Source organism: Centroberyx affinis, unplaced genomic scaffold (genome assembly GCF_046629955.1).
Source record: "Centroberyx affinis isolate AG114_WGS23_722 - 3 ecotype Tasmania unplaced genomic scaffold, CSIRO-AGI_Caff_v1 ptg007379l_1, whole genome shotgun sequence".
Classification (NCBI taxonomy): Eukaryota; Metazoa; Chordata; class Actinopteri; order Beryciformes; family Berycidae; genus Centroberyx; species Centroberyx affinis.
Genome location: NW_027283722.1, coordinates 174,227 through 200,157, shown reverse-complemented (window position 1 = coordinate 200,157; position 25,931 = coordinate 174,227). Strand labels below are relative to the sequence as shown.

Genomic DNA, 25,931 nt, shown 5'->3' with positions numbered 1-25,931 from the left:
TTATACTCTCAACTTATATCACAAATACAAGTGGATAAGCGTGGCTTTACTTTCAGCTCCATCCTTGACGTGTAAACCCTTATGGCCCACACTGACCTCAGCTGATTGTCAAAAGCACAAAAATGTCACAGAAACAAATGTTTGACGTGGCTTATCAACTGCCAGCTCAACTGAACACATAAATGCAGCTATTGTTCTTTTCCACCAACGTTAACACAAAAACTACATAATCTTTGTGGACCAAAGTTTACATTTAGCAACCATCCACAAAACAGATGTGACAGAAAACTAAGAAAAAGAAGTAAAGTAAAGCAAGATTAGCAGCGAGTCAAGTCAGTCCTGAGAGTGAAATGCTGTACCGTTACAACCTTTTACGAGTACTGTTTTGGTTACTACTACTGGCTCCTATTTGAGCCAAAAACGGACATTCCTGCATGACAGCCATTTGTGGCAATGCCATAGTTATGATACTAACTTGATTATCGTTGGAAACATCATCTAGAAAAAGCCCATTTAACTGTAAAAACATGTAATCTACGCTTACCAAAAAAGGTAACGGACTGTCCGTTGATGTTGTTGTTCCTCAATAGCTAGCGAGCTAGCACTGACAGCCAAACCCCCCTGTCAGTTTTCCTAACTTAAAACTACTCAGAATTGTTTTTAATTAACTCCAGGCTTCAGTGCTTCATTATCTCAAAAACTCAACGTACGTCGCCTGAACTGCACCGTTGTTGAGGAGTTTATTGTTTTAATAGTTTTAATAATTGCAGCTGCAAATGTCAAAGCGACCTACCATCAGTTTCTCATCCACACCGTCCAGCGCCTGCCTCGCTGGTATCGTAAACATGTGGAGGGGGGAGGGCTTTCCCACGCTGAGGCACCTCCCGGAGGGGCGGAGTCAGTCCGAAGATGGTATATAGAAAAGACCAAACACTCAATAGTTAAAAAAAAACAGAATAGTCCGCTTTCCAGTCTGCTAAAATGGGCGTAAATCGTCGCTCATGAACTCCCCTCCTCCTATTTTGATTGGAGAATTGTCAAGCGTGACATATTTTTGCCCCAAATAAGGGGTTCTTGGATCTCACCCCCTTTCAAATTAATGTCAAAATGAATATAGGTAATCTTGATTATTTTTTCTTTCTAAGGTTCCTCTAATATGCATTTCTTTATTTGTCAAGGTGGATTCGGATGGGTTTTGAAGCTGCATGAAATGAAATGAAAAAAGTAAAAAAAAAACGCGAGCCATACTAAGCATTCCAGCATTCCATGGCTTTGTGAATTTCCCCAAGGGGATTAATAAAGTGCTATCTTACCTTATTTTATCTTACCTTGAAGTGAGGACCGCCGCATGGTTGTTATCAAAATAATAAAAAAAAATTCAGTAACATTTATTTCACTCATTTTAAGAACAGTTGACAGACAGGATCCAAAAATTCCATTCATTTAAGGTAAAAAAAATGGATCTGGATATAATCCGAATTAAATCCACAAAATGACGGAAACACTTAGTTATAATAATGTCTCATAATAATATCTGAATATATTAATATAATACTTCCATGATTTTGACCCAGGGACAAACGGCATAAACATAGCTACACAAAATGCTATTATCAGTTAGTGACTGATCTGGTTCAAACCTTAAATTTATTTATCTCTAAAAAAAACGAAAAAAGAAAAAAAAAGAAAGAACAAAAACTACATAAGCATAATGCATATCACGTTACCCTAGCAACTGATCTGGCACAGACCTAAAACAAATTATTTTTTCTCAAAAACTACTCATTGCAAAATGAATATTTTAACTGTGGCCGATAACAATACATTTATGTACATTTATGTGTAATTCCATTCTCTTTCCATCTACTACAACCTCCAAGCACCTGCAATCTTAAAAGCACTATCTGTAGTATTTTATCGAAAAAAAATCATTACCACAGTAGTATAATTGCCATTAACAAGTTTGGTGGCTTCTACCAGCCTTTACATTGCATTTTACATAGTGTGCCACCGGGTTGGATTTCCCTGGATATCTGCTACATTGCTTTACAACGCAAAACATGAAAAGGGCTGCTATTCTTCCAGTGATGTTTTGATGTTGCTATACCCAGCACATTTGATGGTCAGTTTCTCCTCTGTGCATGTGTCAAACAGACGATTTAGCAGAGTAGAGTAAACTTTATTGTCCCCGAGGGGAAATTTGTCTTGGGCACAGTGCTACAATCCGTTACTTCACATAAAAAAACATCACAAAACATGAGAAGCGTTTGACAGTTGCTTCACATAAAAAACATCATAAAGACATGAAAAACATTTGAAAGACATTTAACTATACATTTGACATTGACAACAGCACGGCTTAAAAAGAAACTAGGAATTAAAGTGCAAAAGTGCTAAGTGCTAAAGTGCTTGTGTATTTATTGCACATTGCACTAAGATTTAGCATTAGAGTTCAGCAGCTTCATGGAGGCTGGAACAAACGATAGCTTCAAGCGGTTTGATTTGCACTTTGGCACACGGAGTCTTCTTCCTGATGGCAGAAGTTCGTATTCAGAGAAGAGGGGATGCTGAGAGTCCACAATGATTTTTTAGTGGATCAAATTACACACAAACCGAAAATAATAATAACATACAGAGTAAAATTTATGTTTCTGCATTGGGCAAAATTGTGGGAGGAGAGTGCATACGCGAGGATTAACGCCCTCTTTTGCATACCGGAAGGTGTTTGGTTTTTTTTTCCGAGTGATTCATCTTCTCAATACAACATCTTTGCACTTCCTCCTATCCGCACTGTTCTCGCGGCAACAGGAACGCGCCAAAATAAGAAAACACAACTGTTGTCAAATCGTTATGTTGCGTAGTTAGCTAGCAAGCAGACGATAGAAGTAGTGTGTTTGTATATTACAGCAGTCTATTACAGTTTTAGTCACAAACTTAGAAAAACAGAGAGGGTATTTTATCGTGGCACTTGCAGACCACGGTATAAGATGGTTCTGCAAAACAGTGGAAGGTACAGAGCGGACCGGGGACAAGGCGGGGGAGATCAGGAAAATCAGTAAGTTCTTTCGCTTATTACAGCTAAACTTGGTTAGACTATCCATGGTTAAAGTGATACGCATTTAACGTGCAGTTATGTTAACGTTAATGACACAATGTGAGTCCACGTTAGACAGAAGCCAAGCTAAGTGTATGTCGGCTAGCTGGTTATCGGCTCCTTCTCTGTTTGACCCAGGGACGATGGCTCCGCTTTGTCGGCCCTCAAGAGGCTCGAGCGCAGCCAGTTCACCGACGAGATGGACGCCCGGTTCGGTTTTGACAGGATGAAGGACCCGGGGGAGAAGACAGGCTGGCTCATCAACATGCACCCGGTAGGTCCACAGTCTGTGAAGCACACTTAGTGGTTTAAACAGGAATCAACATAAACGTGACACGACATTTTGCCTGCTTGCAACTTTCAGACAGAGATCCTGGATGATGATAAAAGGATGATCAGTGCTGTAGACTACTATTTCATTCAGGAGGATGGAAGCAGATTTAAGGTGAGGAGCACATTTGCCTTGGCACTATACTGTGTACAGTAATTACCATGTAATAATACACATCAGGAAGTGCAACCCCTAACCTCTTCCATTGCCCTAACATATTCCTCCTCATATTATTGTGTCTGCAGGTGGCCCTCCCCTTTAAGCCGTATTTTTACATAGCCACTAAAAAGGTAAGTCTTTGTCCTTCGGTGGCTCATGTGCTATGTGCTATGTGAGAATGTGTAAACATTTACTTAAAGAAAACATGTGCTTTGCATCCAGAACTGCGAGAGAGAAGTCATCTCATTCTTGTCGAAGAAGTTCCAAGGAAAGGTGGCGAAGCTTGAAATGCTTCCCAAAGAGGACCTGGACCTGGTGAGAATGTCCAGGATGTTTACTATTCAAATAAACTGATTTATTTGACTGAATACTGTTATATTGATGCTGTCAAGAGATAATCTTGTATCTCTAAAACACCAGTTTCTCAGGAGTTGTAAAAAACGACTTAATTTCCTGTCTCACAATCATGCATATTTAATTATGTGTTTTGAATGATTTCATGTACCTCGAAGTCATAAAAGTGTGTTTATGTTTCATTCTATACATCAATGAAAACTAGAGCTGCAACGATTAATCGATTAGTTGTCAACTATTAAATTAATTGCCAACTATTTTGATAATCGATTAATCGGTTTGAGTAATTTTTTATGAAAAATAAGTCAGAATTCTCTGATTCCAGCTTCTTAAATGTGAATATTTTCTGGTTTCTTTACTCCTCTATGACAGTAAACTGATTATCTTTGGGTTGTGGACAAAACAAGACATTTGAGGACGTCATCTTGGGCTTTGGGAAACACTGATCGACATTTTTCACCATTTTCTGACATTTTATAGACCAACAACTAATCGATTAATCGAGAAAATAATCGACAGATTAATCGACAATGAAAATAATCGTTAGTTGCAGCCCTAATGAAAACCCTCAAAAGTGGACCTACAAAATTTGAGGACAACAGACACAATATTTTTAATTCTCATTATCTGTTTGATCTCTGTGGTGATGTTGGCCTTAAGTGTTGTTGATGTCAAGGTCTGCAACCACACACACACACGTCATCTACACTGTCCTGTTCTCCGCAGCCTAACCACCTGGTTGGACTAAAGAGGAATTACATCAAGCTGTCCTTCAACACAGTGGACGACCTCATCAAGGTGAAGCGTGAGATTTCTCCGGCAGTACGCAAGAACAGAGAGAGGGAGCAGTCCAACGATGCCTACACCTCAATGCTATCAAGGTACTTTGTGTCTATTAGAAGAGACCAGCAAGGTTCAACACATGCTTATTATAGTTAAACCTTTTACTATATCAATATATATTCTTTTCAGGGGGTTTTCCCTAGGATTTTAGGCTCGTAACAGGCACCAATCCCATTCATTTCTAATTTTGTTTCCAATTATCCCAGTTTTCCCTTGTTATTCCCCGTTGTTGTGTTTATTTTACTGACCTGTTCACATCCCTGTCTGTTCTTCAGTGCCTTATCAGGCGGCAACGTGACGTCAGCAGACGAGGATGGGATGTCAAAGAAAATTTCCAACCAGTTAGACAACATAGTGGACATGAGAGAGTATGACGTGCCCTACCATGTGCGCCTGTCCATCGACCTCAAGATCCACGTGGTAAAGAAATTGGAAGTTTATGTCTACATTTAAAAAAAACTTGTGTGTTGCTCTTCTAATCTTCTTTGTCTTTACGCCTCAGGCCCACTGGTACAATGTTCGGTACAGAGGCAGTGCTTACCCGCCAGAGATTGTACGGAGAGATGATCTTGTGGAGCGACCAGTATGAGGATTTTATTTTTTATATTACAGCATAGGGCTGGGCGATATGGACAAAATCAAATATCACAATATTTTTGACCAAATACCTCGATACCGATATTGTGACAATATTGTAGGGATGACTATTGGTGCTTTCACAAAATATTTACACAATGAGATTTTTGATAAATAATCATCAGTAATGTGGATATAATGACTAAGTGGGTAAAGGCAAATAATAGAGCAGCTAGAACAGTCTGGTAAGTTCAGAAAATTACATCACTTTACTGTAATGCAGCCATTAAAACCAGGAAAAGACAACACTTATGCCATATCACGATATTACGATATCCAAAATCTAAGACGATATCTAGACTCATATCACGATATCGATATAATATCGATATATTGCCCAGCCCTATTACAGCATAAGATCTGTTGGATTCATTTTGAAGCATTCACCCTTCCTGGTGCCTTCTATAAAACTGTCTTTCTGCTCTTTTTTAGGACCCAGTTGTTTTGGCTTTTGACATAGAGACCACCAAACTTCCACTGAAATTCCCAGATGCTGAGACTGATCAGATTATGATGATCTCATACATGATTGATGGACAGGTGCGTTTTATTTATTTTATTTATCCATTCTCTATTGGTTATATATATGTCAGAATGACCTATTCTGTATCTTTTACTAACCTTTGCTGTCTTTTAAAGGGCTACCTAATCACAAACAGAGAGATTGTCTCTGAGGACATTGAGGATTTTGAGTTCACCCCCAAGCCAGAATATGAAGGGCCTTTCACTGTTTTCAATGAGGATGATGAGGTAAGTAGGGGAATACATAGGGCAGGGGTCAACAGTTCCGGTCCTCAAGGGCTGGTGTCCTGCAGACTTGTGGTCCTCCTTGGTATTTAATGAGCCACATCCGGTGTCACGTCTGCAGGACACCGGCCCTCGAGGACTGGGATTGATGATCCCTGATGTCGGGCGTAGCTGCAGAGTAGTAGATAATACTGTATGCAGTGCAAATGGAGATGAAAATGCTTGAAAGTAATGCTATGTGCTTACATGACTGTAATCCTATTTTGCTGCAGGCGGCCCTCATTCAGAGGTGGTTTGATCACGTTCAAGAAACCAAGCCAAACATCTTTGTAACCTACAATGGAGACTTCTTTGATTGGTGAGCTTTTATTATTATTAAATTATTGCATATATTGTTTATAGCCTACGCTGTTCACCTCTCATCTCCCCTTCCTCTCTCTTTGTTCCCCTTTCTTCGAAGGCCTTTTGTGGAGACGCGGGCTGCCCACCATGGACTGACTATGTACAGGGAGATTGGCTTCCAGAAGGACAGCCAGGGCGAGTACAAAGCCAGTCAGGCCATCCACATGGACTGCTTAAGGTTTGCATACTCTTGCCACTGAAGAATAAATCAGTGTAGTTTACTCAACTGCACACTTAAATAATATAATTTCTTATATATCAATGTGTTTCTTCTGTGTGTCAGGTGGGTAAAGAGAGACAGCTACCTGCCGGTGGGCAGCCATAATCTGAAGGCAGCAGCAAAGGCGAAGCTGAGCTACGACCCGGTGGAGCTGGATCCTGAGGAGATGTGCCGCATGGCCACAGAGGAGCCGCAGGTACAGTCTAGGACTTTAACTGCCACATCTCACACAGGGAATGACTGGGTTGTTGTGAATATATTGCTATTGTTGCAGTTTTGTAGACTGATCTTTTTTCTTTCTTTTTTTTGCCCTTCTGTCAGACTTTAGCCACCTACTCTGTGTCTGATGCTGTGGCCACATATTACCTTTACATGAAATATGTGCACCCCTTCATCTTCGCTCTCTGCACCATCATTCCCATGGAGCCTGATGAGGTTTGTCTCCTATCTAAGTTAGGCTGAAATGCTAGAAATAACACACTCTTTGATTGTTACTCCTTTTTTTTTTATCCCTGTTTTTTTTTCATTTTTTGGTGGCATGCTTATGTCTGCTTCTGACACCAGGTTCTGCGTAAGGGTTCTGGGACGCTCTGCGAGGCCTTGCTCATGGTGCAGGCCTTCCACGCCAACATCGTCTTCCCCAACAAGCAGGAGCAGGTCTTCAACAAGCTGACCGAGGACGGCCATGTCTTGGACTCTGAGACCTACGTGGGCGGCCACGTGGAGGCGCTGGAGTCCGGAGTGTTCCGCAGTGACATCCCCTGCCGTTTCAAGATGGTGCAGTTCATCCCAGTTCAACTCACTGTTCATTCTTTGTTTGGCTATTTTTCGTACTATTATCGGACCCCTGTGTGTGACGATGTTGTCTGGTGTGTTGACAGAACCCAGCTGCGTTTGACTTCCTGCATCAAAGAGTGGAGAGAACCATGCGTCACGCCATTGAGGAAGAGGAGAAAATCCCCCTGGAGCAGGTCACCAACTTTAATGAGGTCAGTTAATTTTTCATGGTATGTGTCTCCAATTTGTGTAATTATTTTGAAAAGTTGCCCCCAGCATTCTCAGCATTATTGATGTGTTGTAAAATGTGTCTTGCATGTTGTTCTGTTGATTAATCCTCTGGCGTTTTCTCAGGTCTGTGATGAGATCAAGACGAAGTTGATCTCTCTGAAGGAGGTTCCCAACAGGATAGAATGCCCCCTCATCTACCATCTGGATGTTGGGGCTATGTACCCCAATATCATTCTTACCAACCGCCTGCAGGTAAATGAGCCCCACAGATAAGAAGAATAATGAAGAAAGAAAGTAAAAGGTATAGAAATGCACCAAGCTCAATACTTCCTTTTCTGTTTCTACAGCCATCTGCTATGGTTGACGAGGCCACTTGTGCTGCCTGTGACTTCAACAAGCCTGGAGCCACCTGCCAGAGGAGGATGGCCTGGCAATGGAGAGGGGAAATCAGTAAGTTGGTCTTGTATTCTTTGTGCTGCTCTTTGATATGGCAAAGGATTGAGGTACAGTGCCTGTAGAAAGTATTCAACCCCTTTGACTTTTTTCGTATTTTGTGATGCTGCAGCCTGAAATCAAAATGGATTCAATTAGGATTTTTGTTGCTGATCTGCACACAGTAAACCATAATGTCAAAGTGGATTTGTTTGAGTCAATAAGTACTCAATTCAATTCAATTCAATTCAGTTTATTGTCATTATACCAGTCCAGTATAACAAAAAGTCTTGTTCCCCAGTCTCTCTGGTGCAACATAAAAACATTAAAAAAAAAATAAAAAAAACATAGTGCAGACACTGACACAGTAAGAGACACACTTTCAAGACAGTTTTTAGACATAAAATACAAAAACAAAATGATAAGAAGAATAAGAATAGAAAAGAATTAGAATTAAAGTCATGTATAAAGAGTGCAAGTCATCATTGGTAGCATTAAGTGATGGGTAATATTACATAGTCATCATGAAAAGTATTGCACAGTGCCATTAAAAATTCCCATTATTGCACAATCTGTGTCCATAGTCAGGCTTAGTAATCAGTGGGTGGGGGTGGGGGTCACTAGCTTTACAGCTCTTGCTGTTCTTCAGTCTGCTGGTCCGTGACTGTATAGTCCGGTATCTCCTACCAGATGGCAGGGGGTCAAACAGGTGATGACTGGTGTGTGATGGGTCCCTGGTGATGCAGCGGGCTCTCCTCAGACTTCTCTTGTCAAAGATGTCCTGTATGGGTGGCAATGCAGTCCCAGTGATAAGCTGGGCTGTTTTCACCACTCCCTGGAGAGTCTTGCGGTCAGCTACAGTGGAGCTGCCATGCCAGACTGTAATGCAGCTGGTCAGTATGCTCTCCACTGTGCATCTATAAAAGTTAGTCAGGATCTGAGGTTGCAGCTTGATCTTCCTCAGCCTCCTCAGAAAGTGGAGGCGTTGGTGAGCCTTTTTTGATGAGAGAGGAGATGTGGAGGACCCCTAAGAATTTAAAACTCTGGACTCTCTCAACAGCAGATCCATCAAGGATAGGTGTGAAGATAGATAGGTGTGTGGTTTGTGTTGTGTCTCCTAAAATCCACAATCAACTTCTTTGTTTTTTTGATGTTGAGGCAGAGGTTGTTCTACTCAACCTCTTGTCAGTTAAAGTGCATGCAAATTCCTTTAAATGTCCTCTAGATGTCTCTACAACCTGACTGGAGTCAGTCTCTTTGTCCAAGAAATAAGCATTTTAACAGTGTTATGTGTTAGTGTTTATTAACCATTGCAATGTAGTGGAGTAAGCTGTTCATTCTGTCTGCAGTGCCTGCCAGCCGCAGTGAGTTCCACCGCATCCAGCAGCAGCTCGAGTCTGAGAAGTTCCCCCCGCTGTTCTTCAACGGTCCCCCCCGGGCCTTCCACACTCTCAACCGGGAGGAGCAGGCGAAGCATGAGAAGAAACGTTTGGCGGGTAAGTTCTGTTCAGTATCAAGGTCTACTGTATGCTCTGGCCAAGGCAATGTCTGGGCAGTCTGTTATGGATCTCTTGAGCTACTTTTGGTTCTGTGAATTTGTTCGCAAGTGTTCTAATTCACTCGTTCCCAAAGTAGGGCCCAGGGACCCCTAGGGGGCCTTGAGGGGGTTACAGGAGGCCCCTAGCAAAATGCAGAATAGTTCAGTTTCTGTATTATTTCACTCACTAGATGTTTGCACAGTGAGAGAATATATAAGAATTACTGTTTTGAACATAGATTTCATTGACCCTTCATCACATTCAATATAGTTCTATACTAAATCAAGCATTTCCCCCAAGGGATCAATAAAGTGCAATCTTAATCTTAACCACAAAAAACTTCTCAGATTCTTGGGACACTGTCACTGTCAACTGGGGGTTTGTCAGGGTTCCCACGCGTCCTGGAAAACCTGGAAATTTAGAGACTAGTTTGCCAGTCATGGAAACACCTGGAAATTGATTAAAATGACCAAATATCCTGGAAATAATCTATGTTGTCCTGGAAATTTTTAATTGTATTTTAGCCCCTCACTCAGATCGCCTATGTGTCAGTGGTCATCTGTTTGACAAAAGTAAATTTAACTTAAACTGAAATTAAGATTTTATTCATCTACATCAATACAGATATAGGCTGCTAGGGGTGCATGTAACAACCCATTACAATACCACCTGTTAAACAATGCTTTGACAATAACACACACCTTACAGTGTACATTATGCTGTGATTTACTACTTTATCACATTTTGAAATTGTTACAGAGGTAGAACATAGTCAATTTTTGTCCAAGTTTGAAGTTCATATGAGGGACCTGGAGTATATGCCAGTGTTTGGAGTGAGTATTGTAACTGCCACAATTCAAGTAAGTGTAACACAGAACATGTTGGTGTTTGTTGAGGAGAGCTATGTAAGTAAAAAAAAAAACATACCAGTGCTGATCACGTCTAACAAAAAGAGGAGGCCAGATGACCTTATTGTACAGTTAGCAGTGATGGGTATAGCCGTCATCCATAATGAACCCGAGACACTTCATCATGAACCCTGCATCATTAAAAAAGGAATTATAAAACTGGGGTTAAATGTGTCAATACTAGGCCTACTGGTAAATTATATGACCGTTTGTGAGCAACTGCTGTCCTGTATTGTCAAGAAAAACTCCTGGAAAATGTCCTGGAAAGGTCCTGGAAAATGATTTCTTAAAAAGAGTGGGAACCCTGTTTGTGGTCTAATGCGTATCTATTCGGGGTTCCTTGACATTAAAACATTTGGGAGCCCCTGTTTTTACTGTATTGACTTGTGTTTTGTTTGTCTCAGACTACTGTAAGAAGGCCTATAAGAAGACTCATGTCACCAGGCTGGAGGAGAGAGTCACCACCATCTGTCAGAGGGAGAACTCCTTCTATGTCGATACTGTGAGAGCTTTCAGAGATCGGCGTTATGAATTCAAAGGGCTGCACAAGGTACGTTTTGGAAAGACTGCCACAATATGGTTAATAATCCTGTGATATGAGAAGTCATTGATATCATACAGTGGAAATAACTTGGAAATGGAAAGAAGTGTAATGACAATTATGGAAATAATCCTCATTACACTCATTTACATTCCATTAAATAGGAATTTCAAGATGTTCAGCCTTTGAACAAACTCTTTGAAACTCCCATTCATTTCTGATGGGACATTACACTTTTTATGCCAATTTCCTGCATTTGTGTTCCTGAAACTGTTCTCCTCCCTTCTTGTCAAGTCAAAATCAGTTTGTCTGTCATTCTTATTTGAACTAATTGTTTTTCACGCTCCCTTGCTTCAGGTGTGGAAGAAGAAGCTGTCAACAGCTCAGGACAATGGAGACGCTGCTGAGGTGAAGCGCTGTAAGAACATGGAGATCCTCTATGAGTCTCTTCAGCTGGCTCACAAGTGTATCCTCAACTCTTTCTACGGCTATGTCATGAGGAAAGGGTAAGAGTCAATTTCAGTTTTCATCAGGAGATGTTTTGGTAATGGTCATTATCTTCCATTATTCAATATTCAATATTGCACAAGCTTTTTAGCCTTCACCACAGGGGAAATCAATTAGTATAGCACATTAATGCCTACTTGATGGTGTCTGTGGTGTCTTTTTGTCTCCGTCAGTGCACGCTGGTACTCCATGGAGATGGCTGGCATTGTGTGCTACACTGGAGCCAACATTATCACCCAGGCCAGAGAGCTTATCGAACAAATAGGGTGAGTGTCATAATGATAATGTGACACTTAATTGGGGAAATTACCGTTTTGCTTACCACTCCCAGGGAAATCATCTGGAAGCAATCTGCTGGAGCTGGTATGGATTCACTGTCTTGCTCAACAACACGTCATCAGGGCAGATCCTTGCCAACACAGAGGCTTGAACCTGGTTCCTCCAGTTGGGGAGACAGTCTCAACTAGGCCACCCTGCTGTCCATGTCATCTCTATTTCCTTACACAAGATACAGGTTTTACATCTTACTTTGTCGCCCTAAGCCATGGCCTTGTTAGGCAGCAGATATGGTATTGGTATGCTGCAGGTCGGCAGGTTGGCCTAATAGAGTAACTGAAAGGTATCAGGTTTGATTCCCTCAACAGCCATGTGTCCTTTCCTTTTGAAGTGTACATGAGCAAGATACTGACCTCTTACTTGCTCACTCAGTGTAAGTTGTTCTGGAGAAGAGCATCAGCTAAGTACCTAAAATGTAAACTGAAATATACTGTAATGCATTTGCGCTCATCACATTTCCATTTCTCACGTCACATATTTCACTTCCACTTCTCCGTGACCCAGGAGGCCCCTTGAGCTGGACACTGACGGAATCTGGTGTGTCCTTCCCAACACCTTTCCTGAGAACTTTGTGGTGAAGACCAGTAATGAGAAGAAGCCCAAGGTGACCATCTCCTACCCGGGCGCCATGCTGAACATCATGGTGAAGGAGGGATTCACGAATGACCAGTACCAGGAGCTAGTAGACCCTGCTACCCTCACTTACGAGACCCGGTCAGAGAACAGCATCTTTTTTGAGGTGGACGGGCCCTACTTGGCAATGATCCTGCCTGCCTCTAAAGAGGAAGGGAAGAAGCTGAAGAAAAGGTATGGCTGTAGTGGAAACACAATGATATTTTTGTTTTCCTGTGATTCCTGATTAAATGTACTGTCAGACTCCTGATTCTGAGACTGCGTTTTGAGGGATTTTTTTGTCTACATTAATGGATGGGCTGCCTGACAAGCTGGAGATGAAAATGTACTCTTATGTTCAGGTACGCTGTGTTTAATGAGGATGGCTCTCTGGCTGAGCTGAAGGGTTTTGAGGTAAAGAGGAGAGGAGAGCTGCAGCTCATTAAGATCTTCCAGTCCTCAGTGTTTGAGGCTTTCCTCAAAGGAACCACTCTGGAGGAGGTCTATGCCTCTGTGGCCAAAGTAGCTGACTACTGGCTGGATGTGCTCTACAGCAAGGTAATAGTCTAAAATAGTAGTAATAGTAGTCTGTTGTTATAAGTCCATTATATAACAACCAGTTATTGGTTTGTGACTTCAGCTTAGTTTTGAGTGACTTTTGGCTAAATCAGTCGTTTGTGGACTTTGTCAAATGCCAACATTATTCTCAGAGAAAAAAGCTCAAGCAGAACTCATCACAAAAATGCTGATTGTTTCATTTCACCGGTCGTCCAGGCTGCCAACATGCCAGATGCGGAGCTGTTTGAGCTGATTTCAGAGAACCGTTCAATGTCCAAGAGGCTGGAGGACTATGGCGAGCAGAAGTCCACCTCCATCAGTACAGCCAAGAGACTGGCTGAATTCCTGGGAGACCAAATGGTGAAAGATGCTGGCCTGAGCTGTCGCTACGTCATCTCCCGCAAACCTGAGGGTTCTCCTGTTACAGAGAGGTGGGGAAACGGCTCTGGAAAGAAACATTCAAAACTGTGGGACAGTCAGAGGGGCCCTGCATCTCAAGTTATGCTCCAGCTCAAAAGGGATTAAAACAACTGCAGTGTAGCAAGGAGTTTTAAACATGATCAGTAAAGTCTCGATTCAGACCTTGGCTAAAGCCTTTGTTTTTTTTGGCACCAGTTAAAATCCAAGCGGCTGCATTCTAAAGGAGCTGGAGTCATGAGAGTGACTTTTGACTGACGCAGGAGTAGAGACAGTTGGCAGTAGTTTAAACAAGATTAAACAAAAGCATGGATGACCTCTAAATTTGTAGAGGAGAAAAGTATTTGGATTTTTGATAAGTTTCTCAGCCGCAGAAAGCAGTACCGTGCTACCCTCTTGAACAGCTCTTCAAAAGCGGAGAACAAACTACCTGTCTAAATGTATTAGCAGGGAGAGTATAGAGTTTGACAATGACTGACTTGTGGTTCTCTCTGTCAGGGCCATTCCCCTGGCCATCTTCCAAGCTGAGCCCAGTGTGAAGAAGCATTTCCTTCGAAAGTGGCTGAAGATGCCCAGTATGCATGACTTGGACATCCGCTCTGTAAGTCTAGACAGAGACTTGTGATGGATTTAATGGATACGAGAGACAAAAGAATGGTTAAATTGTCCTTTTTTGTTTACTGTGTGGATTTATTTGCATGCCCCTTCTAACATTAAAACTTCTGTTATTGTCTACCCAGATCCTTGACTGGAGCTATTACATTGAGAGGTTGGGTAGTGCCATCCAGAAAATCATCACCATCCCTGCAGCTCTGCAACAGGTAAAAACACATATGATTTGTCTCGCACAGTCTAGTTTATCTACAAACGAAGGTAACAATTTGATTGTTTCTGTACATCAAGGTGAAGAATCCAGTGCCCAGAGTGAGGCATCCTGACTGGCTTCACAAGAAACTCCTGGAGAAGAATGATATCTACAAGCAGAAGAAGATCAGTGAGCTGTTCACCAGTGAGGGCAAGAGACAGGTAGACTCACCTCAGAGTAATAGTCATGGTAGTTATACACTAAAGCAAAGTTTCCAATTGAACTTCAATCAGTAAAACATCATGCCAAGTACACACAGCACACACCCACAAACTAATGAGAAACTTTATTGATATCCTTAGGGAAGTTTTCTTTTGGGAGGTCAGAGTGCAGGTTCAGCTCCAGAGAATCAACCCTGTAGCTGATAGGGATTCATTGCCTTGCGTAAAGACACTAGAGCAGGGCAGATGCTTGCCGAAACAGAGGCTTTAGCCCAGTTCCTCTGGTTGAAGGACAGTTCTGCTGCCCCAGACTGCTCTCCGGTTCTGCTCTAAAAGTCCTTTTCTGTCTCAGGTGGCCCATCAGCCTCTTGAGCCAGGCCAAGCCAAGGACATAGAGGACTTTGGGATGCCACCCAGACCGCTGCAGCCAGCCATCTTGATCAGCACCAAACGTAAGCGGGTGTCCCAGGGGGAGGACAGCCAGGTGGAGTCTCAGGACGTGGAGCTCACCCAGTCCTGGAGGGAGATCCTGGGACCACCACCACCCATGGGAACGACACGGGTAGGCAAGCAGCTATAACCACACTCCGGCCTCTTCTGGAAATGTAGGATGTGTTTCGTCGTAAATGTACCGATCTAGTAGTCTTTTCATTCAAGTTCAGAATATGTTTAATAATACCCCATTATAAATATTCTATTAAATATTTAAAATGAGAATTTCTTGTGGATATGTATAATTGTTTTTAATATAATTTGTGTTAGTGTTCCTCAAGAAATATTAGCAAATATTCCCCAAAACATCTTTTATTGTCCTGTCTTACATGGTATCTCTGCATAGGAGGAGCGTCTGGTGTGGCTGCGCTACCATAAGAAGAAGTGGGAGCTGCAGCTGAGGCAGAGGAAGGAGCGAAAGAAGAGGAGGAGGCTGATGGATGGAGAGGCCCAGCCTGTAGGAGGAGGGGTGATCAGAGGCGGCCCCACCACCGGCCTGGGAAGCTTCCTCCGCAAAACGGCTCGCAGCATCCTGGACATGCCTTGGCAGATTGTACAGGTGGACCAAAGTCGCCCCCACTTAAAAATAACAAAAGCCACAATTGGCTAGTGTGTAAATACCAAAATGACCAGTCTTATCTAACGGGATGTCCTTTTTCCTGCCTCCTAGATTGCAGAAACCAGTCACCCTGGTCTGTACAAGTTGTGGGCTGTGATTGGAAATGACCTCCACTGCATGAAGCTCAACATCCCACGGGTCTTCTATGTCAATCAGAAGGTCCCTAAGCAGGAGGAGGGAGCCACATACAAAAAGGTAAACAAAGCTAGTGCAGTAAAAAAGAAAATCATGGCAATTACTATACGTTCTTTGTAAGCATGTATTGTTATTGTAACAACTGAAACAAATATATTTTGACAAATCTTTTGGCTTCAGGTGAACCGGATGCTGCCTCGCTCCAACATGGTGTACTACCTGTATGAGTACTCTGTACCAGAGGACATGTACCAGGAGCACATCAATGAGATCAACGCTGACCTCTCTGCTCCGGACATTGAGGGGGTCTATGAAACACAGGTACTATATATAGACCTTTCATAATGCCGCCCTTGATGCCATACGTGTGTGTGAATCAGATGTAGACTGGCAAATAAACTTAGTATAGTTGCATTATACTAAAGAATGTGCATGCTAATTGATTTTTCCACATGTGCCACTGTATACAGAAAATTAGGTGCTGATGTGATTTCCTGGTGTTCTCTCCTCCAGGTGCCCCTGCTGTTTCGTGCGCTGGTGCAGCTGGGCTGTATGTGTATGGTCAATAAGCACGCTGCGAGGGACTTGGCCGGCCGGGAGGCAGACACTTTTGACCTGGAGCATCTGGAGATGAGGTCGCTGGCCCAGTTCAGCTACCTGGAACCTGGTATGACCTGTCTCACATACTGATCATATTGGTTTGATTTAGGGCTGGGCGATAATTCAATATTATCATTTATCGTCTTTCAGTGGAATTATATCGTGATGATATGAAGATATTTTGATATTGTGACACACATTTCTGCTGTCTAAATTGCTGATGACAAGCAAATTTTACTTAAAAACTCTCATAAAATGAGATATGGTAGGAATATTATTTGACATCCCACCTAACATTACCATTTGGTTCAATGAGATGAACATTAATTTGATTATTTAACGTGATTTCGCATACATGAACCATATCGTGATATATATTGATATCGAGAAAAATCCTTATGATTATCATGATATTGATTTCAACCATATGGCCCAGCCCTAGTTTGATTTGAAATTTCATCTTAGACAGATTTATTGGTGCAGTTTGTTGTCAATTGTCAAGCCAATAGGGTCAGCCGTCTCTCAAACCTGTTGTTGTGAAGACCAGTAGCAAGGTTAGAAATGACTGGATATAATGTTGTGAGCTAGGTGTTTGTGTAGATACAAGGCAGTGTAGCTGGGTCTAGTTCTTATGAGTGTTGACAGCGTGTGTGGAGGGGGTGGTTATGGGACGCCAGAACTTAATGTTGAAGCTTTTAGAGGTGTTGTGACGCTAATTCGACAAAACATCTGTGATGTGAGGTGCCCACGCTTAATTCCAATGTCATACCTGTTCTCACCCACCCCCTCTTACCTAACATGCAAGCTAGGTTTTTATATAGATGAGCACAAACAGCACAAGGGATAGTTAGTGATGAAGATGTCAAGGATTCAAATCCTGCTCATGAACTTTGTCACGTCATGCCTTTTCTCTCCTCCCTTTTTTGTCTCTCTCCACTGTGTATTGTCCAGTGAAGCAGAAGGAAATGCCATAAAGGTAATCATGAAAAAGTGTTACATCACTGTTTTGTTTCCTTTTCTCTCAGGGAGTGTTCGCCACATCTACCTGTACCACCACAGCCAGGGACACAAAGCTCTGTTTGGCCTGTTCATCCCTTCACAACGCAAAGCTAGCATCTTTGTCCTGGACACAGTAAGAGCAATAATACTGTTCTTTCTTCCACTGACATCCTGTTGGTGTTTTGACTCGTGATTGGACTGAAAAGTTAACACATAAATATACTTCACAGTCTGCAGAATACAGTTTTAAGTATTTGTTTGTGATACTCTTCCAATCCCCCAAAGGAGAAATTTGTCTTTTTCACTTGCCCTCTGAAAGTGCAGGGTCAGCTACAAAACAGCGACCCTGGAGCTTTTAGGCATTAATCATCCTGCTAAAAGACACTAGAGCAGTGCGGATGCTTGCTGTCGTGGAGACTTGAACCCAGGCCTCCCACTGGAAGGACAGACTCCTTAATCTCTACACCCCCTTGCGTTCCAAATGTCCCAGCCACAGTAGAGAAAAATACTTATGGTCTGTCTTTATTTTATCCCCTCAGGTCCGAAGCAACCAGATGCCCAACCTGAGTACCCTCTACGCAGCAGAACGCACAGCCCTGCTGGAGAAGACTACTGAGGAGCTCCTGCCTCCAGAGAAACACAACTTTGAGGTCCGGGCTGAAAACGACATTAAGGCAATCAACCGCGCACTGCAGCGCATACTGCTGAACTACAAGGTAAGTTACACCAGCACTCCTTATTGAACTCTATCCTTCTCTCATCATGGAATTAATATGGTTTGGAGACATTGCTAATCATGTTCATATGCTTGGTGATGTATGATCAGCTCTCCTAATGTTTTGTCTGCAGGAGGAGCGGCGCGGCCCCACCCTCATCGCAGTGCAGTCCAACTGGGAGTTGCGGCGGCTGGGAGCGGGGATGCCGGTGCTTGAGGAGTTCCCGGTTGTTCCAGTTCATGTGGTGGATGAAATCAGCTATAATGTGCTGGACTGGCAACGTCACGGTGCCCGGCGCATGATCCGCCACTACCTCAACCTGGACAGCTGCCTGTCACAGGCGTTCGACATGGCCAGGTGGGAACTACATACTGCTGGACTTGTGGATCCCATATTCTCACTACAGGGGAGGAACAATAGAGGATAGAGAGGATGGTCCTCCACATTTTTTTGTACTTTTTCCTTAAAAAGTAGGTTGTTTAGTCTTGAGTACAGTGGACTTACTTGACATGTTTTTGGGCCATACCCCATATTTTACTCCAACCAAGCCCTGTCCTCAACTCAGTCACAAGCCTCTACTGACCCACTCAGACTCTGGCTGTACTTTCAAACAAAGTGTATTTTATAATAATAATATTATAATTATAATATTCAGATTTCTTTGATTGCCAACTCATCTCATCCATCTTACTGTTCACTCTCCCTTTGTTTTTAGGTACTACCACTTGCCAGTGGGGAACCTGCCTCAGGATGTGTCCATCTTTGGCTCAGACTTATTCCTGGCAAGACACCTACGGAAGCACAACCACCTCCTGTGGCTTTCCCCCACAGCCAGGCCCGACCTGGGGGGGAAGGAGGCTGATGACAGTCGTCTGGTCATGGAAAGTGATGACAGGGTCTCTGTGGAGATCAATGCACAAGGATGCTACTCCACAGGTACACACACACACAAGTGACTTACTTAGGTTGTGCCTATGAAAGGTTGGGCAAAAGAGAATGAAACAAATGTACGTTTCTTTCTGTCTGTGTGTTTATGGATTGTCCTGTTTCTTTCAGTGTGTGTGGAGCTGGACCTGCAGAGCCTGGCAGTGAACACCATCCTCCAGTCGCAGCATGTAAATGACATGGAGGGAGGAGCCAGTCTGGGCGTCAGCTTTGACGTGATCCAGCAGGTCTCGTTAGAGGACATGATGTCAGGAAACCAGGGAGCCAGTGCACTTGCTAGTTATGATGAAACTGCCCTCTGCTCCAACACCTTTAGGTATGTAAACATCGAGATCGAGAGTACATGTCTATCAAAATACTAAATGGCTTGTTGTATGTGTATTCCATATGATCTGAAAATTCTCTTGGGTGGTGGTTTTTATACCATGGCCTGGGAGAATACTCAATTTTGATTGGCTGTAGGGTGTCCATCAGTGTGACACGGCTGGTGGTTCTTGGCCCCTCACATCCATTCAAATTGTTTTAAAGATGCACCTTGTTAGGTTTTATCTTTTATGTGTTTTGTTAATCTGAATGTCTGCTCTGTGTTGTATGAGCAGGATCTTGAAGAGCATGGTGGTGGGCTGGGTCAGGGAGATTACACAGTACCATAATGTGTACGCAGACAACCAGGTGATGCACTTCTACCGCTGGCTGCGCTCCCCCAGCTCTCTGCTGTATGACCCTGCACTGCACCGCACCCTGCACAACATGATGAAGAAGGTCTTCCTGCAGTAAGTGTCACGTCAACCTCTGCACTGCAAAAAATATCCATCTTCAATTCATTCAGTCTCATATTGAGTCTTAAAATCTCCCTCTCAATGAGGGACTCTTTCACCATATTAGACGAGGACTGGTACCATCTTGATTGAAAGCTATGGTCATGGCCTTTATTTTTCTTAACATTATTCTCAGGGTAATTCTGTTCACAGTAGTTGGTAAAGCTCTCAAGCTCTCTAACTCAGGCCAACTTGATGTAACGATGGGCCTGATCAGACACTTTACAATCATGTATGACATGGCCAGTCTTAGATTAATATATCGCCACCTTTTTGGTGAATTTATAACTATGCTACTGTCAAGATCTTCCATTAATCATTCTCTCATGCTGTTGTCAGGTTGGTTGCAGAGTTCAAACGTCTTGGCTCCACTGTGGTGTATGGGAACTTCAACAGGATGATCCTGTGTACTAAAAAACGGAGGATAGACGACGCCATCGGCTATGTAGAATACATCACTAACAGGTTAGAAATGTACCCATCACATGTCTCTGTACAGAATGTCAGTATTTCAAAATCTTGTAATCAGGACTACTAAAAGCAGGAAAAGTAATTTCCCATTAGATGTGGTTAGATGTTGTGGTTAAGATCCTCACTAGAGCCCTGCATTCTGGCCCGAGCCCGACAGGGCCCGAGGCTATGATAGATTCGGGCCGGGCTTCAGGCTGATTTTCACATCACGAACTCGGGCTCGGGTCAGCCCCGGCCCGTTTCTTTTTTTTTTTTCTTTTTTTTTAGCTTGGGACTTGAAATCAATAGGCATACCAATCAAAAAAACTACTAATTTAAGAAAATAAATAAAATTTGATTTTTAAACAAAGTTAAGATAGAAAAACGTTTTAGCCTATCAAATACAGACACAGTCTGCCTGACGCGCACACACGCCCTCCTGTCGCTTCCAAGCAAGCACTGGCCTCATGGACTAACGTTATTGTTCTGTTCTTGAGAAAATGGACGGAACCGTAACGGAGCAGCTCTGTTACGGTTCCGCCTGCGCTCTGCCCATTCTGTTGCGCATATCTATTATTTTACCTATGGGTAAGTCAACACAGTCATCCAGTTTTGCTTACTGTTCTATAAACAACTCACGTTGTACTGTGAGGAACATTAATGTACCATAGAAGAGTAATTATGTCCCTTTTTATGAGTGTAGATGTACTGTTGCCACATAGAAGCTTCTCAGTGGCTCTCCGTGGATAACTTCATCTCCAACATATATTTAAGCAACATTGATTCATGTATCTTCTATTTTCCTAACTGACATGGTGATAAATAACTACATTAACCGCTGCTGGCTGAGACTCAAATCATACCAGAAACTTGTCTCCTGTATATTCTACTTCTGTATCTGTCTCCCACGTTCCTACTGTCTCAGTAATCATTTAATCAATTACGTGTGTAACTATTCCCTTGTGCCATTTTTGGGTGAGCACCTATGTACAGTAGAAGCTAACTTGACTAGAGGAAAGAGGATAAAGTGTGCACCTCCCACAATAGATGTTTATTAATAATAATAATAATAATAATAATAACTAATTGGAGTGATTCTTATCCAGCCTGTACTAGGCTTACACCTAGCTCACAACACGACTTCCTATTATTATTATTATTATTAGTTAATTTTCTAACCTCGCCATTGAAAGGAAGAAGAAATCAGTGGAGTTGAATGTCCTGAAAACCTGAAAGATCACCTCCCTAATTGTATTCATATCTGTACTGCTTCTCCCTCTAGCATACACTCGCGAGAAATCTTCCACTCCCTGTCCATCTCCTTCTCCCGGTGCTGGGAGTTCCTGCTGTGGATGGACCCAGCCAACTATGGAGGTGTGAAGGGCAAACTGCCCTCCAGCATCTTGTATGGAGAGGTACGTCAAACTTCACCTCTCGCCTTCTAGTTGATTTATTTTAATTAGTTTGTATGGAGCTGAACATGGAGCTCATTTCCCCCTCCATGCGCCTGTTTTTTTTAGGATGGAGCCAAGCAGAAGAAAAACAGAAAAGGGGAGGGAGAAGAAGATGGCAGTGATGATGAAGATGAGGAGGAAGCCAACGGTGAGGAAGATGACGGAGATGGAGAGACGGATGAGGTGGAGGAGCTGATTGAGAGCAACTGGAACATCATGCAGTATCTGCCCCAAACTGCCTCCTGTCAGAAATACTTCCTCATGATTGTCTCAGGTATGATACTGTACTTTGCATATACGCAGTTAATTTTGTCAATAATAGCCCTACGATGCAGCAGTAATGGGATGTTATTAATATATAACATGATAATATGTTGTTGCACATTTTATCTGTTTTCTCTGACACTACATTTTACAGTTTAGAGTAAAATGATCTATGCACAATGGATTTTTTTGTGTCTTGTGCCATCACCCACCTCAGTCCTTAATGTATTTTTCTCTCCGCCACACCCGCGCGCACACACACACACACACACACACACACACACACACACACACACACACACACACACACACACACACACACACACACACACACACACACACACACACACACACACACAACCCTCAACTCCAGCCTACATCGCAGCTGTCTACCACAGCATGAAGGAGGAGCTGAGACGCAACGCCCCTGGAGCAACGCCAGTCAAGAGACGGGGAGGCAGCCAGGCTTCCCAGCAGGCAGTGGGGGACTTGAGTGCTCTTCCTGGTAAGATATTATTTGGTAGACTGGTTCAGTTAATAAAGACTTCCATTGAGTTTGTTAGGAACTTCACATTCATTCATTCATTCACTCATTAGATTCAACGCCAGCGAGTATCCATTACATTTAAACCTACGATGGGCTGCTTTTTATTGTATTTACATAGATTTTCCTCTCAGACGTGATGTTATTGTAATGTTTTAACACTCTGGCCCGCAGGTATGATCTCCTTCTCCCAGGAGTATGTGTCCAGTGAGCTGACACAGAACTTCTTCACCATCACTCAAAAAATCCAGAAGAAGGTAACAGGTACCAGGAGTGTGACTCAGCCCTCAGAAATGTTCCCTGTCCTGCCTGGTTCCCACCTGCCTCTCAACAACCCGGCCCTGGAGTTTATCAAATATGTCTGCCAGGTATATCACAGACAACCACAGTATTGGTATCATGTTCAAGTTGGAGATTTTATCTGCATGGCTGTGATCTGCATAATCATTTCTGCCGCCAGTAATCCGGTTATGTCTAAAAGTGGTAGAATTTACCGGTATTCTGTAAAGACACGTGCTGCTCAAATTTATACCAAAAAAATATTACTGTATAAACAACTGATGTCAAATCCTACTACTATAGATAATAATAATAATAATAATAATAATAATAATAATGATAATGCCATTAATTCATATTTGTATCTAGCTGAAATTATCACGCAAAACAATTAACTACATTATCAAATAATTTATTATTGGTAACATACCAGTAGGCTACCAGAACATATTGGTCTTCAGTCACTAACCCTAACCCTAACAAAGTATCAGTGCATCAAAATGGCACGAAACAAAAGACACCAAAGCGAATCAAAAAAAGCTCTCTGTCGTGTGTTGACTGACAAACATGAGTAATGCTGTATAGCGATCCATTCAGTAGTTATGTTGTGTGTGTGTGTGTGTGTGTGTGCAGTGGAGAATAAACTACCCAGATTTAGAGTCTGCAACAGAGTTTCTAATTGAATGATGAAGACGCCCCAGCTGTGACGAGTGTATCCAATTTTTGTTTATATTACACCAAGTGGAACGTACACTTTTGCTTCATATTTCCTTTCCATCCTGTCTCTCTTTAGGTCCTTTCACTGGATGCCAACATAGTGAACCAGGTGAACAAGCTGAAGAGAGACCTGCTGCGTCTCGTGGACGTTGGAGAGTTTTCAGAGGAAGCCCAGTTCCGTGACCCCTGTAACTCCTATATCCTGCCAGAAGTCATCTGCCACCACTGCAATTTCTGTCGTGACCTGGACCTCTGCAAGGACCCCTCTATGGCGCAGGTAAGAGCTGAGCAAAGGAAAGGGAGCGTCTGAAAAGCAGAGTAATAACAATGACACTGCTATCTCTAAAGCAGCTAATTAAATTGAAATTGAATTTGGTCCTTTCTTTATCTACCCATCTCTTTCATTTCATGATCAGAACTCTATACTTTCTACAAATTAGATTATCGTGTTTCTGCAGTATTTAAACAGTGTTTTCCTATCCTCAGGATGGATCTGTCCTGCCCCAGTGGTTCTGCTCCAACTGCCAGGCTCAGTATGAGACTGAGTCTATTGAGATGGCTCTGGTGGAAGCCCTGCAGAAGAAACTAATGAGCTACACTCTGCAGGACCTGGTGAGTAAATAAACATGCAGTTTGGAATATAGCAGTATTACCCAAGAGGGCGTTCTTTTCTGTGATAAAGACAGACAAGGCACAGCTGAGTCCAATTGGATTCAGCTGTGCTTTATGGGATTTATCAGCGTGGCGGGAATGTGTCTTTGACCAGTCAGATTGTTTTGCTGAAACTATGTGTTGTTTAATAGCCTGTTTATTGTTTTCAGAGAACAATCTCTTTGTCGTTTTAGGTGTGTTCCAAGTGTAAAGGTGTGAAGGAAGCAAACATGCCCCTCTACTGCACATGTGCTGGAGACTTTGACCTCACTTTCCCAGCCAAGGTTTCTACTCTAAATGCATTACATGCCTATAATCTTTCCCAGTTGACACTGTTCTCAAAACTATTTTTTTTGTTTTGTATTTCTCCCGTTTAAAGCGCTTCTCTGAGCAAATTCAGGTGTTCCGGAACATCGCATCCCACTACAACATGAGCTTCCTGGAGGAGACCATCGACTGGCTGCTGGTCATGAGCCCACACATCAGCCAGACCGCTCGCTAAATGTAACCACATCTGCCACAGAGACCCTTCCCTCCCTGAGCTGCACTGGTCCCAACGGCTAATTCTTTTTTCTACAGGAAGCACTTCATTCTGAAACTGTTATCAAGCCTGATGGTGTATAATTGGGACACTTGTGACTGTGAGTCATTGCTCAAATTGCTTTGTGGGTTGGAACAGAAATGGGTGGATTGTAGATATTTTTCCATTCTTGACCATGTTATGTCCTAATTATTAGAAATGTATATGAATTTCAGATTTTGTTGACTGTGTCAATAAATATTTTTCAAAGCGTATAAACTGATTCTCTTCCTTTTCTGCTTTAAAATCCACTCAGTACTGTACTTAAGACTTATTCATCCATTATATAGTGCCATCTGGATTAAGGATCTTCATCAGTCCCACGTCGACTTTGCTTCCTCATTTGGCTGCTAATGTATCTCACACAGCACAGCTTGTGGCCTACACTACACCGACTACACCCATTTATTCCCTTAAACTGCTGTAAGTGTCTTGACTTGAGACATGAATGATGCTACTGAAATATTTTTGTTGTGAATTCTCATGTTACATACTCAAGTTTTTTTTCCAGTTGAAAGGATATTTTTGATTCTTTTGTTTTTAAACAGAATATAACTTGTTGATTGTTATTGGTGAAGAATTGAGCAAAACTGAATTATTTCTGAACCTTCAGGTTTTGTATTGCTGAGCATCTTGCTTTTAAAGTTCAATGTAGAAAAACTACTGTAGTGAGGATTATCCAAAGGGGTGATAAAAGATCAGAGGGAGTTTTAGACCAGTTATGACTCATTTTGCTCGTGATCGAATGTGAAGGAAACATTCAGTGATTTTAGCATGTGAGTGTGGATCAAAATTATGTCAACCCATGAACCTCCATCACGATAACCTCATTGTCCCACAGATGACTCACTTTGCCGGCTGATGGGCATCTCCCAGAGAAGTAATCACATTTCAGACTCTGAACTGAGACATAATTAGATTGGCTCCTTGCTGACAGGTAGCTCGTCTCAAATGAAGGAATGAAAGCACTTGCTGTTCTTTATATTTTCCTTTTTTGTC

The 25,931-nt window shown here is 42.4% G+C and overlaps 1 protein-coding gene across 1 annotated transcript; it reads left to right on the top strand.

The window, feature by feature from the left end:
- Positions 1 to 2,873: 2,873 nt before the first annotated feature.
- pole (polymerase (DNA directed), epsilon) lies at positions 2,874 to 25,103 on the top strand. The gene is made up of 48 exons (XM_071513616.1): positions 2,874 to 3,055; positions 3,233 to 3,368; positions 3,459 to 3,539; positions 3,671 to 3,715; positions 3,807 to 3,899; positions 4,665 to 4,819; positions 5,057 to 5,201; positions 5,284 to 5,364; positions 5,850 to 5,957; positions 6,057 to 6,167; positions 6,437 to 6,522; positions 6,625 to 6,744; positions 6,850 to 6,982; positions 7,108 to 7,221; positions 7,351 to 7,563; positions 7,668 to 7,775; positions 7,918 to 8,046; positions 8,142 to 8,244; positions 9,576 to 9,722; positions 11,077 to 11,222; positions 11,571 to 11,719; positions 11,894 to 11,986; positions 12,561 to 12,863; positions 13,031 to 13,226; positions 13,443 to 13,657; positions 14,142 to 14,244; positions 14,384 to 14,464; positions 14,547 to 14,685; positions 15,047 to 15,231; positions 15,508 to 15,720; positions 15,832 to 15,975; positions 16,096 to 16,236; positions 16,429 to 16,582; positions 17,541 to 17,647; positions 18,054 to 18,230; positions 18,364 to 18,587; positions 18,946 to 19,166; positions 19,287 to 19,491; positions 19,775 to 19,948; positions 20,333 to 20,458; positions 21,726 to 21,858; positions 21,976 to 22,171; positions 22,535 to 22,666; positions 22,880 to 23,073; positions 23,778 to 23,978; positions 24,188 to 24,313; positions 24,547 to 24,636; positions 24,732 to 25,103. The coding sequence occupies exons 1-48, from the start codon at positions 2,988 to 2,990 to the stop codon at positions 24,852 to 24,854; spliced, it is 6,867 nt and encodes a 2,288-aa protein (XP_071369717.1). The 5' UTR covers positions 2,874 to 2,987; the 3' UTR covers positions 24,855 to 25,103.
- The last annotated feature ends 828 nt before the right edge of the window (positions 25,104 to 25,931 follow it).

Coding starts and splice junctions, on each gene's coding strand:
- pole (XM_071513616.1), top strand. CDS start 2,988: ATGGTTCTGCAAAACAGTGGAAGGTACAGAGCGGACCGGGGACAAGGC. Junction 5,202..5,283: donor TCGACCTCAAGATCCACGTG/GTAAAGAAATTG, acceptor TTTACGCCTCAG/GCCCACTGGTACAATGTTCG. Junction 14,686..15,046: donor ACAGGTAGACTCACCTCAGA/GTAATAGTCATG, acceptor CTCTTGAGCCAG/GCCAAGCCAAGGACATAGAG.